We start from the raw sequence: 21,676 nt of genomic DNA, 5'->3' as shown, positions 1-21,676 counted from the left end.
AAGGAGGGAGACCCGTGAACATCAATGAGCTGATCTTCCCTACCTAGTAAGAACCTGAAAACACCATGCATTACATCACTTTTGGGTTCCTCAACTGTCACTTTCTGTTCAATGAAGAGCAGATAAGACATTAAGGGTCTAATAGACCCCGGTGTCTCGCTAAAGATAACCTGTCACCACAATATTGTATCCTAGAGGAGATGTTTGGTAAAGTTTTAGTATAAAAAAAGTGTAAAAAATAAAGCCACACCCAAGCACTTAAATCCCATGTATAAGCACATACAACCACATACATATAAAAACATTGATTGTGCTATATGAAGGTTTTTTTTTATATCAATGATTTTTATTGAGATTTTTTTCTGAGATAATACAAAATATACTGTACATAAAGTGTAATACAGTAGTAAACTAACAAAGAAAACAGTAATTGGTCCTTTAATTAGGCATTTTCTATGTATTTATACATTGCATATTTGGACGAGTTTCAAGTCAAATGTTGTGAGACAATATCCACTGTCTTTTTAATTAGGATAGGTGGATCTCCCCTCCTGACACCCTGTTTGGGTTCATACTGTGTCCCGATTGGGGAGGCCTTGCACCCCTCCAAGGTACTTATATTAATATCAAATATTTTGTGATGTTGAATATTTTAACCATCTTAATTAGTTATTAAGTTATTGCTTAGAGCTAGTAAATGAAAATGTTTGAGTATTTCCATTATTCTATTATTGAGTATTATGTACATCGAACAATTATTGAAAACAGAGTGATAATAAAGGAAAAGAAGAAGAAAAAGAGATAACCAAAGTTACACAGAAATAAAACCTGCATATACACATCCTTTGGTGTAATTTGATTGCATATAAGTCATATATCATATTGAGAGACTTTTTTTCCGATACCAGTCAGTCCACGGTTTCCATAACTTATGAGACATTAGACATTTGCCCTGAGAGGAAGCCAACATAAGTTTGTATGTAGCATGAGTGTTGGTTGTTATTATTATTTCCTTAATTGTAGGAGTTTCCTGATCTTTCCAATGTCGCATGATCACTAGTCTAGTACTCATTAAGATGTGGGACATTATTACTCTGGTATCTTTTGGAAAAGAGTCTATACCTAAGGGTAAGATAGCTAATCCTGGAGTTTTGGGGAAACAGAGTTTTAGTATATGAAGGGGTACATGACAGACCAGCCAATGGTTATACTGCAGACTTCCGAAAACCCCCGCTACTGGGAGACACTTTCAAATGACCACAAGATACACAAAGTGAGTTCAAAGAAAATGCCTACTTTATTGGGTGTGTACACAGCTTATATTTGGTTCAGCTTTATCAACCACAATGTTAGTAAAGGTAATACAGTAATATCATTAATGTCATGAATATAATTAAACAAGTCAGCAATATATGGTTTATACAAGTTTGTGACTCTCTAAGATACACCATCAGGAGTTAACATGGGTCAACAGGCCAAACATAAGTCATGCATCTTGTTCTAGACCAGGGGTCTTTAAACTATGGTCCTCCAGTTGTTCAGAATCTACAATTCCCATCATGCCTAGTCATGTCTGTGAATGTCAAAGTTTTACAATACCTCATGGGATGCATAGTTCCGCAACAGCTGGAGGGCCGTAGTTTGAGGATCCCTGTCCCTGGCTCTCTCTTTCCAGAGCCATTTATGACAGCGTATGGACCTTGTTTTGTGGACGCAGCTCTTGAGTGTATGTGACCCTGATCCGAGGGGTGGACATCTGCAAGCTTAGAGGCCCTAGGCTGCGTTTAGCCAATCGCCTACAATTGGTTTGACACATTATATGGACTATTTTTTATTTGATTGAATTTCATTTTTTATTTTTTATTTTTATAGCTTTTTTTGATTTTAAATGGAAAGAGGAGTGAGTCAAGATTATGCCTTTTTTTTAAAACCAGTTAGTTCTTATGTATCAGTCTCCATGCACAGTGCTGGGAGAAAGAATGTCAGTTTAGTCAGAGGTAAATGAAGAAGAGAAGGACTATGTTAAATTGGGGTAAATGATTATCCCTCTGCAACAAGATAAGTAAATTCTATTCTAATTCTATTTTTTTCAATGGATACTACAAAATTATGAATTACTGCAGAGGGGGATCAAATAGTCATTTTTCATGATTCAAAAAAACTATAAAAATTCCTATGCTCAACAAAATGTACCCAAAATAGTAAAATACTTAACCACTTTAGCCCTGGATAATTTGGCTGCTGAATGACCGGGCCATTGTTTGCAATTAGGCACTGTGACACTTTAACTGACAATTGCGCGGTCATGCGACACTGCACCCAAACAAAATTGATTTTCTTTTTTTCCCACAAATTCTTTTGGTGGTATTTTATCGCCTCTGCTGTTCTTATTTTTTGCTCTATAAACAAAAAAAGAGCGACAATTTTGAAAAAAAACACAAAATTTTGTACTTTTTGCTATAATAAATATCCCCATTTTCTAAAAAAAATAACTATTTTTTTCTCAGTTTAGACCAATATGTATTCTTCTACATGTTTTTGGGAAAAAAATCGAAATAAGCATATATCAATTGGTTTGCGCAAAAGTTATAGCGTCTAAAAAATAGGGGATAGATTTAGAGCATTTTTATTATTATTTTACTACAATTGGCGGTGATATAGTTTCATAGTTAGTTAGGTTGAATAAAGACACCAGTCCATCCAGTTCAACCTGAGTGAGTATCTACAATTGTCCCTATCCCTGTACATTGCACACTCACGTTGGTCCCTACCCTCAAGGAACCCACAATCCAAGGTCCCCATTCATATACTAAGGCCAATTTTGGACAGAAGCCAATTAACCTATCTGCATGTCTTTGGATTGTGGGAGGAAACCGGAAGTACCCAGAGGAAACCCACGCAGGCACATGGAGAACATGCAAACTCCAGGCAGGTAGTATCATGGTTGGGATTTGAACCAGTGACCCTTCTTACTGCTAGATGAGAGTGCTGACCACTACACCACTGTGCTGCCCTGTGACATGCGATTTTTAGCAGGACTGCGACATTATGGCGGACAGATCGGACACTTTTGACACATTTTTGGGACCATTGGCATTTATACAGCGATCAGTGCTATAAAAATGCACAGGTTACTGTAAAAATGTCAGTGGCAGGGAAGGGGTTAACTGTGTTCCCTGCTACATGTTTCTAACTGAAGGGGGAGGGGAATGACTAGAGGAAGTGATAGGTCATGGTTTCTAGCTAGTAGGAACACAAGATCTGCCACTCCTCACAGAGCAGAACAGGGATTTGTGTGTTTACACACACACTTCGGTGTTCTGCCTCTCGTGCCCATGATCGCTCGTGGCCAGCGGTTATCGAGACCGTTGGCCACAAGCATCAGCGGGCACATGCCTCTGGTGACTTGCGCACGCCTGCTATCCCGATACCACGAGCCGATGTATAGCTACGACGGCTCATGGGATCGTGCCGACCTGCCACAGTAAAATGACGGCGGGTGGTCGGCAAGCGGTTATTGTGTAAACAGTGCTTGCCTATGTAAATATTTATGATGTGACATACACAATTCAAAGAAACTTATAAAGTCCAACTGAAAATAAAAAAATATAAAAAAAAGTGCTCAATTCCAGTGAAAATCTGTGCAGAAAGTTCTTAAGCCTACAGGCTTTTCCCTGATGATATTTTCACTGGAATAACAATCCCTCTGTGTAAACCCAAATCAACTTGTGTGGAATAAAGTAAAAATTCCCAGTCACCAGATAATATTGACCCTATTGTCATACAACAAAAAGAAGTAAAAAATGCTTCATGCTGCATATACATGAAAGTACTTTTTGACGGACTAGGTCCGATGGAACGAATCCGCCGGACAATTCGATAGTGTTTGGGCTTCATCAAACCTTTGCTGTCCAAAAATCAGATAGACTTTAGATTTAAAACATGTTTCAAGTCTTTCCAACGGACTCAAATCCGGTTGAAAAATCCGTTCGTCTGTATGCCAGTCCGATGGACGAAAACCAACACTCGGTAGTTATTGGCTACTGGCTATGAACTTCCTTATTCTAGTCCAGTCGTACGTCATCACGTTCCATTCCATCGGGCCTTGGTGTGCTTGTGTGTAGCCAAGTCCGTTCATTCGGAAAATCCGTCAGACCTCCGCCAAAAGTCCGTCAGATAGACCGTCGGACCTAGTATGTCTAAAAGTCTGGTCGTGTGTACGCGGCATAAGTGGTCCCTGTGACCAAGGTGTTTCCTCTAGCTGCTCTCCGTAATCCTTTCCTTGGTATCCAATCATTCCAGTGGCAGAGTTTAGTGGCGAAAATGAGAGAAGAACAAGCTCCTCGAAATACCAAACCTCAAGTATGTTTAACCACTTGCTTACTGGGCACTTAAACCCCCCTCCTGCCCAGACCAATTTTCAGCTTTCGGCGCTGACGTACTTTGAATGAAAATTGCGCAGTCATGCTACACTGTACCCAAATGAAATTTTTATCATTTTTTTCTTACAAATAGAGCTTTCTTTTGGTGGTATTTAATTACAGCTGGGAGTTTTATTTTTTGCTAAACAAACAAAAAAAGATGCAAAAAAAAATCATGTTTAATAGTTTGTTATAAAATTTTGCAAACAGGTAATTTTTCTCCTTCATTGATATGCACTGATGAGGTGGCAGTAGTGGGCACTGATAGGCTGCACTGGTGGGCCCTGATAGGCTTCACTGATGGGCACCGATAGGCTCAGTTAAGGCGATACTGATAGGCACAGATAAGGTGGCACTGATGGGGAGAGATAAAGCAGTACTGATGGGCACAGATAAGGTGGCACTGATGGGCAAAGATGGGCACAGATAAGATGGCACTGATGGGTGTCACTGTTGGGTGGCATGGATGGGTGGCACTGATGGGTGGCACTGATGGGCACTGATAGGTACCATGATAGATGGGACTGATGGGCCCTGATAGTTGGCACTGACAGGTGGCACTGATGGGCAACACTGATGGGCACTTGTAGAGGACACCAATATGTGGCACTGAGGTGCAGCCCTGTTGTTGAGGAAGATTGTGGGCACTGATAGGTGGCACTGTGGGCACTGATGGGTGGCACTAGGGGCCCTGATGTGTGGCACTATGGGCTTTGATAGGCAGCACTGTTGCCTATTCTTAGGTGGCACTGGCAGGGGGCAGGTGGGCACTGATGAGCTGGTGCCAGCTCGCCGTGATGTCCCTCTTACAGCCACCGGTGATCAGTTTATTCTTTCTTTCTGTCAGCGCGAGAAGGAAAAATAGCTAATTACCGGCTTTGTTGTCATGTCATGATCAGCTGTCATTGGCTGACAGCTGATCATGTGGTAAGGGGTCGGGATCATAGACTCGCTGATACCAGAGCGTGCAGACGTCAATAGACGTAGTCCATGCAAAGCAGCCGAATGACGGCTACAGCGCGGATCTCTAGTGGTTAATACGTTTCAACAAAATAATAAAAATGTATTGTACCTAAGAACAAGCTCCTCATAAATATTTTATTGCACCTCCTTGGAAGGTTAACATGTATAAAACCTGAAAATAGTACAAAACTCAGAAAAAAAGGTATCAGTACTGTGTGGTGGAAGTAAGAGCCCACTCAGTGTCAGCATGCATTCCACCTATGCTAAGAGTAACACATAATAATCTCTATATCTGAATTTTTATTACTATATTTTCTGTATAGAACAAAAAGTATATGTATTTATCCTGCCACCTTCTCTACTGAACATTACTCTGTTGATGAGAGGTGGTCCACCAAATTCTGCCAGGAAACCCACAGTTCTGCAAATGTTGATTTCCTGGGCCATCTCCAGTTCGAATGGTTCCTTTTTCTGAGATCAACATTTCCATACATCTTTTTTTCCCCGAAGCTTTGGGGGACCCTTTTTCATCACTGGAGTGCTGGTAGCAGTTCAGATGGCAGAAAGGTAAGCATTCTCTCTTTTCCTTTGCAGTCATCCATAATTTTTTAGTACAAATTATAAAAATTATGTATTTTTTCATGTTGCAGAGGAATAATCCTCTACCCAATTTAAAAGAGAAGTATATAATTTTTTTAGGGGGGAGGGAATCATACTTACCTAGGTGGATGTAACAACGGTTCGATGCGACATCTGTCCTCTACCAGCTCTAAGACTGAGAACTAAGTGATCAAACGCTACAGATCACTCAGTCAGCCACCACACTCTGCTCTGCCCCCCCCCCCCCTTTGCTCAGTGGAGCGTTGGGCTGTGTAAGTGGCGGGAGCAGCTGGGTCAAGCTCTCAGTGGCTTGCTGGTGCTGCTCCATGTGGTCGCAATCTTTCCCGAGCCTAGACCAGCTCTGTGACGTCGGCTGACAGCGGGCTTCATCACGCTGTCTGCTGAAAGCAGGTCACAGTATTGCAGAATGAATGAACGTTGGCTGTACTTTCCTTGGTCACTCACTTTCTCATCGGGATCCACTAAACTGACTTGTTTTCTCTAAGCACAACAGACTGATACATAATAATTAACTGGTTCCAAAAAAAGACATAATCTTGACCCAGTCCTCTCTCCATTCAACCCCTTTGCTGCCAGAACAGTTTCTGCATTTTTTTGCATACATATTTAAAAGTTATTTTAGAAGTCACATCATTTGTGTGTCAATGGTATATCAATAAATTCTGCAAGTTTTATGAAAAGCTTCTTGAATATCGTTATTCCTAAAACTATATATGAGGGGGTTTATCAATGGAGTAACAACAGTATACAGAAGGGACAGTACTTTGCTGGCAATTAATGACTGCCCCCGTGTTGGAGCCACATATGTACAAAGAAGAGTTCCATAATATAGAGATACAACTGCGAGATGGGAGCTGCAAGTGGAGAAGGCTTTTTGTCTTCCAGTGACTGAAGGGATTCTTAAGATAGTGCAGATAATATAGCAATATGATGCAATGATCAATAGAAATGGGACTACAGCCATTGGCATAGTGAGTACTGTAACTTCGGTCTGTACAAGATTTGTGTCTGAACAAGAAAGCTCCAACAGAGGAGACAGGTCACAGAAGAAATGATCAATGACATTAGAACCACAGAATTGTAAGTTAGAAATGGCTAGGACATGGTTTAAAATCACAGAAAAACTCAATAGCCATGAAAATAAAATGAGTTTTAGACAAAATATGTAATTCATAATAGTGTTGTATCGTAGAGGGTTACAAATAGCAAGATATCGGTCATATGACATCACGGTCAAAAGCAGAGACTCCAGGGCCAAAGAGGCACTAAAAAAGTAAAACTGAGCTAGGCAGCCTGTAAAGGTGATTGTGGTTTGTTGGTCCACCAACACATGAAGCAAACTGGGGCTAATGCTGTTGGCCATTATTATGTCCGATAAGGAGAGCTGAGTGAGAAAAATGTACATTGGAGAGTGCAGATTTCGGATCTTGGCTACTACAACTATGAGCAGCAAGTTTCCACTTGTTGTAAGGTAGTAAATCATGAAAAACAGAATAAAAAGAAAAATGTTGATATGATAAACATTGTGAAAGCCAAGAAGATGAATCTCAGTGATCATGGTGATATTGCTCTGAGACATGACTTAAAGATATGCAAGCCTTTTAAATATTTTTTTTTTAGTAAGTATTATTTTTTGTTTTTATTCTTCAGAAAAACAAGTTAAGGTGTTGTATTGCTTCCCATTTTTTTTAAGCTAGTTATCATCTGGTTTAACTTTAAACGTTGATTGGACTAGATTGACGTATGCCCTATTTATCCTCCATAACTATGTAGCCAATGTAGTCTTTCCATCTGTAAAAATGAAATGGATAATACATAATACAGTTATTATGTAAGGTCTCAAGGAATTAATATAAAAATGCAACATTACACATCTTATTAAATAGACTTAAAAAGAGTTTTAGGCACTAAATAGTAATAGCCAAAGACATAACTAGAATCTTCAGGAAACCATGCAGGGCCCCCTGACACCAATTGATTGCTTGTTCTTTTGGTTTGAAGAAGGAGCAACTGAGCATGCTCTGAAACATGTGCCACTCACTATGACATCACTTCCGGTTGCCTGGATTCCATATTGGTCTTGACAGCATGGCTCTCCATCTTGGATCAGAGACACAGTTTTCACCACCGCTGGTCAGCTGGAACTTCCACCTGCAGCTGTCTTTACTCCCAGTAGGCATCCCGCTGGATGTCTTGGATTCATTGATATGCCTGTTTTTCACTTTCATCCTGTAAGTGTTTTTAACCCTTCCTTGTCATTAAAGTGTTTTATTACTGCACTTAGAAGCGCTTAATTCTCTGCTTTGTTTTTCCTATAAAGTGTGCTTCACTCTTCTGATGTGCTGCTGTGGTGCATTAATCACATCTCAGGAGATGTTATCCGGAGTGCTCTATTCTCCACCCACCTTACATCAGAGCCCCCTTGCATCCTCCAGAGTGTCCCCCCACATCAGTTCCCCCTAGGGCCCCGCCAACATCAGTGCCCCTTTAGATCTGTGCCTCCAGATTGTCCTCTTAAATCCTCATGAATGCCCCCTTACCTCCCCCAGAGTGGCCCTAATTACCTCCAGAATGCACCCTTAGTACCTCCAGAGTGCCCCCTTAGTAGTACAAAGGGGCACATTGAAGGATGAAAGGGGGCACTCAGGAGAATGTAAGGGGTCACTCTGGTGATATTAAATTAGTGCCTTCAAAGTGTCCCTTCAGATCCTTCAGAGTGCCCCTAAACATCCTCCAGAATGCCCCTTAAAATCCTCTTCCAGAGTGCCTCCTTAGTACCATCACAGTCCCCCTTACATCCTCTTCCAGAGTGCCTCCTTAGTGCCTTCAAAGTGCCCTCTTATATCTTCCTCCAGAGTGCACCCTTAGTGCCTCCAGAGTGCTCCTTTAGTACTACTGTACTAAGGTGCACTATGGAGGATGCAAGAGGGCACTTTGGAGAGGTAAAGGGTCACTCTGAAGGATGTATGGGGGAACTCTGCAGGATGTACAGGGGCACTCTAGAGGCACTAAGATAGTACCTCCAAAGTGCCCCCTGCAGAGAGCCATGAGGAGTGATAGCCATTGATCCATGCCATGCAAATCAGCCTGTTCCTGCCATGTCAATGTTAGGGGGTGCGGAGCACACTGCCTACCTCATGGCCACTCTGTTTCAGTCCTGCTTTCCCTCTCCATGCCACAGCCCAGACATTTGCCCAATCCAGCCTATGGTCTATGTTCCCATGTTAACTGTACATCTGTGGATTACTGCTGCTCCTTGTCAGTGTCACTTCCTGCAGCACATGTCCTCGGTCTTTGCGGTGAAGTACAGGAAGGAGGAGTTCCAGGACTGAAGTCTGGACACTGCGTGTTGCTCCACTCAGGTCAGCCTGGCACGTCTGCTTCCACACACCATTACCATTGCCAGACCCACCACCTTCCACTCGAGCAGTAGCAACAGTTGAACAGTTCACAGCTAACAGTAGACAGGGCCCCTTTTCTGCAATCTTAGGCCCCCACAGTGGTGGACCACCAGGGCTTGGTGGCAACAGTGACCAATGAGACCCTGGTCATTCCACCACTGGTAATAGCATAACCGGTATATGCAAATCAAGGAATTTCTATCATAGTTTGTGGAGTTGATCTCCTTGAGAGACTTTACATTTCATCTAAATATTTGCATAGTGATCTGTCTATCTGTGTATTTATCACATGACTCCTTGGCAATTACTGTATAAAAAAAAATACCATGCATATAATAAGGAAAGAATTCCATCATCCATGTACTTCATTCAGCCTTGTCTGTGTTAGGGGCATGCAGTGTGCCACTTCCACGACTGCTGTGTCGACAGGACACAGTGGATTGTGGATCCCGGTACCTGCAGCCCGTTGATAACATGATCACCCCTTAAGAGTAGTACAGTGTTACTATGGTGACACTGAACTACTTTGATAAAAGTATTCAAAAAATAATAAAAAAATGAAAAAAATGTTATAAAAAGAAAAAAATGCTTATTTTTTTAACATACTTTTACTAGGCAGTAGGGATGGGCCGAACACCTTGTGGTTCGGTTTGTACCAGAACATACTGAACAGACAAAAAAATTGTTAAACACGGTTAAAGTCTATGGGACACGAATAATCAAAAGTGGCCCCGCCCTCAGTTATATAAGAACTGTCACAAGAACAGAAGCGTCACACAGCGGGAGACTCCGATTGAGGCAGATTGTCCGGGGGACGAAGCGGGGAAGAAGAAGCCGGAGGAAGATGAAGGGGGAAGATGGAGAAGACCAGGGGAAGTAGCAGAGGAAGATGGAGGAAGAAGTGGGAGAAGAAGAAGATGGAGGAAGAAGAAGAAAACCAAAGGAAGACCAGAAGAAGATGGAGGAAGAAGTCGGGGAAAGGAGAAGACATTATTAATAAAGTGGTGAAAAGGGGAGACACTGCGCTACTATAATAGAATCAGCAGCTAACACTCAAACAAACAAAGTTGAAATAGATATAAAACAGAAAATGTAGTGCTAGGGTGAGAAACACATTAACATTTGAAAAGTGATTAGATCCAAATAATCCATGCTGAGAAAAGAAGTCCCACACTTATTGTGAGAAAAACTGCAAAAATGATTGCATGTAGTTACATCACCCAATACAATATACATATAACTGTATGTCATAAATAATAATTGCGTGAAAAAATATATGGTACTAAGACTGAAAATGGACTGAAGTCAGTTCATCAAATTATGAAGGAAGTCCTTAATAAATTAAACAGGAGTGATCAATCTTCCCATCTACACCATAGGTCAAGGTGGGGAGGGTACATAAAACAGGAAAAAGAAAGAAAAAGGGCTCCGGATGGTGCAGGTCAAAAAAAAAAAAACGGTAGGTTTTTATAAAAAAAAAAATATATATATATACAATTTTTTTTTTATAATAAATATAAATAATAATAATATAATAAATTTTGGGTAGCATTGCGTGCACCCCACATTGCTTTTTACTAGTCTCTTTTGTGATCACTTTTTATTATAAAAACATATTTTTTTGTATATTATATATTTTTTATTTTTTTTTAATAAAAACCTACCGTTTTTTTTTTACCTGCACCATCCGGAGCCCTTTTGTTTCTTTTTCCTGTTTTATGTATCATCCGTTTGAGTCCCTATTCGTAACGTAAAGTTTGGATATATTGGGTTCCCAAAATAACATCGGTCTCGAGTTTGGAGAATATCGGCTGGTGGTCTTTAGGAATACCTACCTCCATCCAGGACTAAGGACGTCCACATGGGGAGCATATACTAGGATCCACTACATCGAAAGCTGGAACCCAATCCTTTGGGATTACAAGTGCTGTAGACCCACTGTCATAAGAGACAGGTGGGTCCAACATTTCCAGTAAGAGTATTCATCGTGTATCCATAGAAGGTTGAACCCTCAAATAGTACTTCAGACAAACAGGCTAGTGTTGTCTGCACCCTCCCCGCCTTGACCTATGGTGTAGATGGGAAGATTGATCACGCCTGTTTAATTTATTAAGAGGACTTCCTTCATAATTTGATGAACTGACTTCAGTCCATTTTCAGTCTTAGTACCATATATTTTTTCACGCAATTATTATTTATGACATACAGTTATATGTATATTGTATTGGGTGTTGTATACTACACGCAATCATTTTTGCAGTTTTTCTCACAATAAGTGTGGGACTTCTTTTCTGAGCACGGATTATTTGGATCTAATCACTTTTCAAATGTTAATGTGTTTCTCACCCTGGCGCTGCATTTTCTGTTTTATATCTATTTCAACTTTGTTTGTTTGAGTGTAACATCTGTGGTTACATTTTTTATTTTTTCACTTGTCACATTGGTTAATCCCCCTGGCGGTATTCCCGAGTCTGGCTCGGGGTGAAAATGTTGTACCAAAATTGGTAACCCAGAGCCAGACTCGGGTTCGCATCGCTGAATCCAGGGAGTGCTTACTTACCTTATCCCCTGGATCCAGCGATGTCCTCCCGTTGTACAAGTGGCTCGTCCTCCACTCAATCTATCACGGAGCCGATCTCCGTTGCCTGCGAGCGTTGCGACGCACAGGGATGGAGAACGGCGCCAAATTCTAAAAGTGAAACACACACATTACATACGGTATAATGTAATCTTACAGATTACATTGCTGTATGTAATTATTTCACATCCCCTTTGTCCCTAGTGGCCTGCCCAGTGTCCTGCATGTAGTTTTATATTATAAAAACTGTTCTTTATGCCTGGAAACTGGAGATTGTCCATAGCAAACAAAACTGTCCCTTTACATCAAAAGTGGTTTTAGACCAGCTAGAAAACAGCGATAATAAATTAGAATCACTCGCAGGCATAATGTGATTTCTTCTGCCTGTTATGTGACTTCGCGTGAATAAAAAAAATTTATTGGGAAAAAATAAAATATACAGCCATTATAGAATCACTCGCAGAATTGAGCGATAGTAATTTGTGGGGAGATCTGTCATCAAATACTGAAAAGTAATGACAGCGACAATTCTGCAACTGAGCAATTCTCAGTGTTTTTGATTTGATTACATTATTGAATAATTTGTATTATTGTTATATTATTATTTGGTATAATTATTTATACTTTTTTATTATATTATAATTTATGATTTAATTTTTCAAATTTTATCATACCCGGGATGTCTGCTAGACTCTGGTTTGGACAGATTTAAGTGAGTTATTCCTAAGAAGTACAGGACTACAATATAAAACACCAAATTTCCATGCAAAATAATTGTACCGCTTTCAGCACCTAAAATCTGAAATAATCGTACCGCCAGGGAGGTTAAACTTACATCATATGCAGATCAATGCTTATCCTTTTGACCTATAAATAAATTAAACAGAGTAGATAAAAAACATCTAAAAATGTTATTTTGTATCTCTTTGTCATTGAACAATTTTTATTAACACTATGCATCAGAAGTCAATATTTTTGACAGCAGCAGTAAAATAAATTAGGTGCAAAGAGCACAGGCTAACTTAATTTTACCACAATTTTCAGTTTAGTATGCCAAATCGTATGTGTCCCCAAACAACAATGCATAAAATGTATTTTTTTTTTCAATAAATCCTTAGTAAATATAAATAGTACAATAATTTACCTTTGCGATTAATAAAGTATTCTGATTCCTATAGTAAAAAAGGAACACTTTTCTCAGAATGACACTTACTACATAGAAGGATTTAGAATCTCAAAGACCAAGTAGATTGCTCATTAGTGGTACTAGAATCCAATTAGAGAAAGTCTTTCTTCCTTTTTTTTGTTCCATCATATTGGCATATTTCATTCAAAACACCTAAACTTTTTGGTCAGTACTAAAAAGACATATAATTACACTGGCTTCATTAGTTGTGAAGAAAACATTAATATACATTTTTTGAACTGGAAATCTAGGTTTCCCCGTAAAAAAAAAAAAAAAAAAAAAGTGATTTATGCAATTTTAAATCCCTGTAATAAGTAAAAACTAATTTAAACTATTGTCCTTATAATGTCCGGAGGTAAAACAAGAGCTTAAGGCGGCTTGAACATTCCTCACAAAACAAGGACTGCAATTGTACTTCTCCTTTTATACGTAGAACATAGAAGTGTTAGGCAATGTGAAGTCTGAAGGGGATAAATTAAAATTCTCTTGTGAATATAGAAGAAAAAATAAATTAAAATAAATTGATAGGTAGATAGAAAGGTAATATTTATGCAAAAATAATTGGTTGTATGTATTAAATGTATAATCACTTCCAAAGGGTGGACCAAGGTAGAGTTTCACCTGCCTGACGAAGGGGTCCTGTGTGGCTCCGAAACATTGCACTATCCTTGTGTTGTGGTCATGCAATAAATCACCCGTTTGGATGCTATTTGTGTCATTCCATGGTGTGCTGGCAAATATCTTCACAGGGTAGAGTCTCTGACACCTACCACCCATATATAAAAGTAATGCAAATGGTCATTCAGAAACATTGTTACTTACCCCTAGAGTTGGAGAACGGTTCGGCCCGAGCATGAATTCAGGCCAAATATTGGCTGTTCACCCATTCGACGAGGCGTGTTCGACCATTTGTTTGGCCCACCAAATGACCACAATGCACTGAGCCACCACATTGGAAGCCCTGTTTGGCTGAAGAAATTACAGCTTTGCCCAATCAGGGCACATAGCACTGTCAGAGCCATGATTTGACGCTGTGAGGATGACTATCCAGTCTTGGCTCGTTGCTCTTAGTCCCGCCCCACACTATAAAAATATTCTTACCATAGCAGCCATTTGCAGTGTGATATTGATGTGGAGGGAGATAGAACAGGGCTCTGTTCAGTGCTACTAGCAAGTTAGTGAGCCATTGTGATTCTATTGTGAGTGTAGATTGTCAGTTTAGTGTGAATCTAGTGATTGTGCAGTGTTCTGCTGGAAGGTGAACTTCCGCCCCGGTCTCAAGTCTTTTGTAGACAATGGTCTATGTTTATCAAACAAAGATAATTTATCTCATTTCAGTTCTCAGCAGTTCTCAGAGAAAAATCTTCTCCTCTGGCACCCTGTTTATGAAGTGGAGAACAATTGTTCTCAGAAGGAGAAGAAAGGAGAAGTTTTTCCTCTGAGAACATCTGAGATCTTTGTAGAAGGAGTAGTGCTGCCTGTGATCTCCTGAGATACCTGTGTGATTACAGAGCAGCTAGGTTTTAAAAGTGAAACCAAAGTTAGGCCCCTTTCACATGGGCAGACGGTTCAGACCCACCTGTCAGTTTTTTAGGCAAACCTGAACGGACGCTCCATACACCTCTATGGAGGGACAGATGTCAGCGGTGACATGTCCGCTCCGATCTACTAAATCCAGACAGATGGAAACCCTATTTTCCATCTGTGTGACAGATCAGATCAGATGAAAAAGGACATGCAGTCCATTTTCATCTGATCCCCCATAGAGGAAAGTGGAGATCTGACAGCACAGTGAGCAGAAACGGACTTGTCACCCCCCCCCCCCAGCTTAGTGGGTATCAATGGAGTGATCCCCGCTGAACAAGTGGATGAGTAAAAATGGACAGCCCCGTGTGAAAGGGGCCTTAAAAAGACTGTGTAATTTGCAGCCTTGCATTGCAGCCCTGTCAGTCATTTGCAGCCTTGTCAGTCATTAATAGTGATGGACGAACTTCCGACGGGACGTTTCGCGAACGCGGACCGCGAACGAGGCCGACCGTTCGCGAAACCGAACGTTCGCGGCGGGCCCCATTGACTTCAATGGGAGGCGAACTTCGCAAACCTTTAGGTCAAATTTGCAGCCACAAGATAATTATTAGCTGGGCAAACATAGTCCCACCACATGGCCAATGACATAACACATGTATGAGGTGAATTTGGGATCGATAACTACAAGCATTCTTTTTTTATATGGGAAATTGTTGTGACAATTCAGGACTGTGGAGCGCATGAAGGCAATGGAGGAGAGGGAAGGTCAGGGACCAGGGTAGGCAAAAAAGAGGGTGCTGGAGATGATCACCAGCAGCGTGACATACAGCAATGACACCTGCACCGTGATAGAGGCATCTGACAACAGCACCGTGATAGAGGGCACTGACATCAGCAGCGTGACATAAAGCATTAACACCAGCACCGTGACATACAGCATTGACAGCAACACCGTGATAGAGAGCACTGACATCAGAAGCGTGACATAAAGCATTAACACCAGCACCGTGACATACAGCATTGACAGCAACACCGTGATAGAGAGCACTGACATCAGAAGCGTGACATAAATCACTCACACCAGCACCGTGACATACAGCATTGACAGCAACACCGTGATAGAGAGTACTGACATCAGCAGCGTGACATAAATCACTCACACCAGCACCGTGATATACAGCACTGACAGCAGCACTGTGATAGCGAGCACTGACATCAGAAGCGTGACATAAAGCAATGACACCTGCACCGTGATAGAGTCATCTGACAACAGCACCGCGATAGAGGGCACTGACATCAGAAGCGTGACATACAGCACTGACATCAGCACCGTGATATACAGCACTGACAGCAGCACCGTGATAGAGAGCACTGACATCAGAAGCGTGACATACAGCACTGACATCAGCACAGTGATATACAGCACTGACAGCAGCACCGTGATAGAGAGTACTGACATCAGAAGCGTGACATTAAGCACTGACATCAGCACCGTGATATACAGCACTGACAGCAGCACCGTGATATTAAGCACTCACACCAGCACCGTGATATACAGCACTGACAGCAGCACCGTAAGCAGCCCCAGGAGTAAGTCAGCACAGCACAGGGATGGTGTGATCCCCTCATAATAAGAACCCCCAGGAGGAGTCAGCACAGCACAGGGATGGTGTGATCCCCTCATAATAAGCAGGCCCAGGAGAAACTCAGCACAGCACAGGGATGGTGCCGAACACCCCCCGGTTCGGTTCGCACCAGAACTTGCGAACGGCCCCCACGTTCGTTACGAACGTTAGAACCCCATTGAAGTCTATGGGACTCGAACGTTCGAAATGGAAAGTGCTAATTTTAACGGCTAATATGCAAGATACTGTCCTAAAAAGGGTTTGGGGACCTGCCTCCTGCCTCAGGGGACATGGGTCAATGCAAAAAAAAGTTTTAAAAACGGCCGTTTTGGCGGGAGCACTGATTTTAATGATGATTAAAGTGAAAAAAAAAAGTGAAATATTCCTTTAAATATGGTGCCTGGGGGGTGTCTGTAGTATGCCTGTGAAGTGCCACGTGTTTCCCGTGTTTAGAACAGTCCCTGCACCAAATGACATTAAACGGAAATAACACCATTTAAAACTGCTTGCGGTTTTTATGTTATATCTGGTTCCTGCAATATGGTTGAAAATCATTGAGAAAAATGGCATGGGTAGCCCTCCCTGCCCATTACCAGCCTATTTGGGTCTTGTACGCATATTAAGGGGAACCCTGTACCCATATTAAAAAAAGGAAATGCGTGTGGCCCCCAGGCCCTATATACTCAGAACAGCAGTATACAGGCGGTGCAAACAAGACAGGGACTGTGTAGGTTTGTTGTGTTAAGTTGAATCTGTTTGTCATTTTCAACCGGTACATTTTTAAAGTGTAGCTCCAGTCAAAAAAACTATTTTTAAGCTTTTTGGAAAACATAGGGAAGGGTTATCACCCCTGTATAATTTGTTTTGTCGTCCGTCTTTTTTCATCTCACTTGCTGCTGTCTCCTTGCGTTTGCAAGTAGGAGATGTTTGTAAGTTGGATGTTTGAAAGTAGGGGCCTGCCCTATATTATAGCGGTATGTACTGGGTACAGAGCACGCAGACAGCACGCACTATCTCCTAACACCACTGACTGCAAGCTCTATTATTAACCACTTGACCACTGGGCACTTAAACACCCTTAATAACCAGACCAATTTTCAGCTTTTGGTGCTCTCACATTTTGAATGACAATTACTCAGTCATGCAACACTGGACCTATATGAAATATTTGTCCTTTTTTTCACACAAATAGAGCTTTCTTTTGGTGGTATTTAATCACCTCTCAGTTTTTTATTTTTTGTGCTATAAAAGAAAAAAGACCGGAAATTCTGCGAAAAAATGAATTTTTCATTGTTTCTGTTATAAAATTTAGCAGATTAGTAATTTTTTCTTCATAATTTTTTTTTTACTGGTTACATGTTTTGAGTTGCAGAGGAGGTCTAGGACTAGAATTATTGCTCTCGCTCTAACGTTCTCGGCGATACCTCACATGTGTGGTTTGAACACCGTTTTCATATGTGGGAGGGGCTTACGCATGCGTTCGCTTCTGCATGCGAGCACATGGGGACATGAGCGCTTTAATTTTTTTTTTTTTTTTTATTGTTCATTTTACTTTATTTATTTTAGTTTGACATTTTTTTCCCCAAAAATATATTTTTGATCACTTTTATTCCTATTACAAGGAATGTAAACATCCCTTGTAATAGGAATATGGGGTGACAGGTCCTCTTTACAGTGAAATCTGGGGGTCAATATGACCCCACATCTCACCTCTAGGCTGGGAAGCCTGAAATAAAAAATAAAAAAAAGATTCTGGCTTTGATCGTACTGGCGAGTTGGTAGAAGCACCGGAGGGCGGTGAGGGGTGGGGGGCGTCTATGGCTGGGTATTTCAGGGTATCACCGAGTATGGCTGGGTATCTCCGAGTATGGCTGGGTATGGCAATTTATGGCAGGGTATTGCAGAGTATTGGCGGGGTATTGGCGGGGTACTACAGAGTAATAGCAGGGTACTGCAGAGTATTGGGGAGTACTACAGAGTAATGGCAGGGTACTGCAGAGTAATGGGGGTTACTGCAGAGTAATGGGGGGTACTGCAGAGTAATGGCAGGGTACTGCAGAGTAATGGCAGGGTACTGCACTGCAGAGTAATGGCGGGGTACTGCAGAGTAATGGCAGGGTACTGCAGAGTAATGGCAGGGTACTGCAGAGTAATGGCGGGTACTGCAGAGTATTGGGGGGTACTGCAGAGTAATGGCAGGGTACTGCAGAGTAATGGCGGGTACTGCAGAGTATTGGGGGGTACTGCAGAGTAATGGCAGGGTACTGCAGAGTAATGGGGGTTACTGCAGAGTAATGGGGGGTACTGCAGAGTAATGGCAGGGTACTTCAGAGTAATGGGGGTTACTGCAGAGTAATGGGGGGTACTGCAGAGTAATGGCAGGGTACTGCAGAGTAATGGCAGGGTACTGCAGAGTAATGGGGGTTACTGCAGAGTAATGGGGGGTACTGCAGAGTAATGGCAGGGTACTGCAGAGTAATGGCAGGGTACTGCAGAGTAATGGGGGGTACTGCAGAGTAATGGCAGGGTACTGCAGAGTATGCACTGGTATTGCAGAGTATTGGCAGGGAATTGAGGGGTCAAATTCGGTGAGCAGCGATGTGGGCACTGCAGATGCAGCCCACATCGCTGCTGACACCGATCTCTTTCCCCTCCGCTGTACCGATCGGTACAGAGAGGGGAGGGAGGAACCGGCGTCATAACATGACGCCGGTTTGTTTACAAGTGATCACTCCGTCATTTGACGGAGCGATCACGTGGTAAACGGCCGCGACGAGCGGCCGTTTACCGTGATCCGTGATGCGCCGGGTCCTGTGGACCCGGCGGTCACGGATGCTCTCGAGTGCGCGCCCCAGGGGGCGCGCGAGAGCAGAATTCTGGGAGGCCGTTAATTAACGGCCTCTCAGAGTTAAACAACCGCCCTGAAGCCGTTAATGGGCGGTTGTTAAGTGGTTAAAGATAGATCACTAGCTATATAGGTGAGGTGAATATAGTGTAGTGGTGTATACTGCGGTCAGGGCACAGACAATAACCACTACACAAGAGCAAGATAGGAAATCAGCCAAAAACGATTGGTGTGTAACTGTGTTGAAGGTACACAGAACACCCACTGCTTCAGATGACAACACACTACACGAGGCCGCCTCAAAGGCGGCCTTATATAGTGTGGGTCGTGCACTACACAGCCTGAGCTATGATTGGCCACAGGCAGGATGCCTGTGGCCAATCATGGCTCTCCTCGCTGCTGGCGCTGCGATTGGCCAAGCATGCGGGGTCACAGTGCATGCTTGGCCAATCATGAGCCAGCAATGCACTGCAGCACCGCAGTGCATTGTGGTCCGGGCGCGCCACACGAATTTTGACGCGAACGGACCAAGAGTTCGGATTTCGTCGAACGGACGAACAGCCAATGTTCGAGTCGAACGTACGTTCGTCTCGAACACGAAGCTCATCCCTACTGTATACCTATAGCAGTGCACTCAGCAATCACCAGCAAAGCAGTGCACCAGAACCCTATATACTGTACACCTATACCAGTCCTTAAAAGGACCTTTGTGGACCTAATAGTAATAGCTTGTGATTAAACTGACTGTCCCTGCTCCACACAGTGTCCTGTCCCTACACTGACAAAAGACAGCATCAGAATCGGTCAGCAGTGCACTCAGCAATCACCAGCACAGCAGTCAGCAGCAGTGCAGCGAACCATATATACTGTACTACACCTATACCAGTCCTTAAAAGGACATTTGTGGACCTAATAGCTAGTGATTTGTGTCACTACAGTCTCTCCCTGCTCCACACAGCATCCCGTCCCTACACTGACATAAGACAGAATGTAAAATGGCTGCCAGATCAGGTCTATTTATAAGGTAGGGGGCATGTCCAATTGTCCATGTGCTGAAATGTCTCAATTGGCTGTCCTGTACCCCATGATGGATGTGCCATCATGGGTCAAAGTTCTTTCACACTGTAAACGCATATGTCCGCCGGGCGAACAGCGCCAGAAGTCCGCCGGTTTGGCGAATTGCGAACACGCAAAATTTGCCGCAAACCGATCGCCGGGCAAACTGTAAGGCCATCTCTACACCTGAGAGATCAGTCGTGATTATCAGGATCTCGGCTCGTCTCTGTTTGATAAATGTACACCTCTAAAGCTGCGTACACACTATCAAACAATCCGGTGGAAAAGTCCGACGGACTCAAGTCCGCCAGACAATCCGCCCGTGTGTGGGATCCGGCGGACTTTTTTCACCCAAAAGTCCAGCGGACTAAGAAAGTAGTTTTGCACCTAAATATGTCCGCCGGACTCGCATTTTGGCGGACAATACGGCCGTGTGTGTGCTAGTCCGGCAGACAATACGGCTGTGTATGTGCTAGTCTGCCGTACTTTTGAAATTAATGAAAAGTCCGCTCATTTTGAGTGCGGCTCCAGGTAGCCGGGACCAGCAAAGGAGGCATCGCTGGCCCCGTCACCTGGTATGGAGTTAAAGGGGAGTTAAAGGGGTATCCCTATGCCGAAAAAATGACGTGGGTGTCCCCCTCTAGGTCCATATCAGACCCTTATCTGAGCACGCTACCTGGCCGGTCAGGAAAGGGGGTGGGGACGAGCGAGCGCCCCCCCTCCTGAGCCATACCAGGCCGTGTGCCCTCAACATGGGGGGGTGCTTTGGGGAAGGGGGGGCCGCGCACCTTGTCCTCATGTTGATGAGGACAAGGACCTCTTCCCGACAACCCTGGCCATTGGTTGTCGGGTCTGCGGGTGGGAGGCTTATCGGAATCCGGAAGCCCCCTTTAATAAGGGGGCCCCCGGATACCGGCCCCCCACCATATGTGAATGAGTATGGGGTACAATGTACCCCTACCCATTCACCTGTGAAAAAAACGTTAAAAAACACAACACACAAGGTTTAAAAATAATTTATTGCAGTGGCGACAGAAGTCCGGGCCACCGCTTGTAAAAGAGCTAGAAGGAGGCCCGGCAAGAAGAACCGAAGAGGGGGACAAGACCCCCGAAGTCGGTAAAAGAAGACCCCCGGGCGGCGATGAAAAAGAAAGCCGGGCTCCTCCGCTAGTAAAAGAGCTAGCAGAAGATAGCGGAGGAGTCCAGCAAGAAGACCCCCCCCCAAGACGGAAGACCTCCGGAGCAGTGCAATAAATTATATTTAAACCTTGTGTGTTGTGTTTTTTTTTAAGTTTTTTTCACAGGTGAATGGGTAGGGGTACCCCATACTCATTCATATAGGGTGGGGGGCCAGTATCTGGGGGCTCCCTTATTAAAGGGGACTCCCAGATTGCGATAATGCCCCCACCCGCAGACCCCGACAACCAACGGCCAGGGTTGTCGGGAAGAGGCC

The 21,676-nt window shown here is 43.0% G+C and overlaps 1 protein-coding gene across 1 annotated transcript; it reads right to left on the bottom strand.

Annotated features, from left to right (window-relative positions):
* Positions 1–2,181: 2,181 nt before the first annotated feature.
* LOC143961500 (olfactory receptor 11L1-like) lies at positions 2,182–7,792 on the bottom strand. The gene has a single exon (XM_077470796.1). It carries the CDS (start codon positions 7,582–7,584, stop codon positions 6,658–6,660), a length of 927 nt encoding a protein of 308 aa, XP_077326922.1. The 5' UTR covers positions 7,585–7,792; the 3' UTR covers positions 2,182–6,657.
* Positions 7,793–21,676: the final 13,884 nt, after the last annotated feature.

The sequence above is a fragment of the Lithobates pipiens genome, unplaced genomic scaffold, assembly GCF_037356315.1.
Source record: "Lithobates pipiens isolate NorthernLeopardFrog02 unplaced genomic scaffold, aLitPip1_a1.2 Scaffold_8, whole genome shotgun sequence".
NCBI classification, from domain to species: Eukaryota; Metazoa; Chordata; class Amphibia; order Anura; family Ranidae; genus Lithobates; species Lithobates pipiens.
Note: the sequence above shows the minus strand (reverse complement) of the source record. Positions and strands in the feature narration are given on the sequence as shown.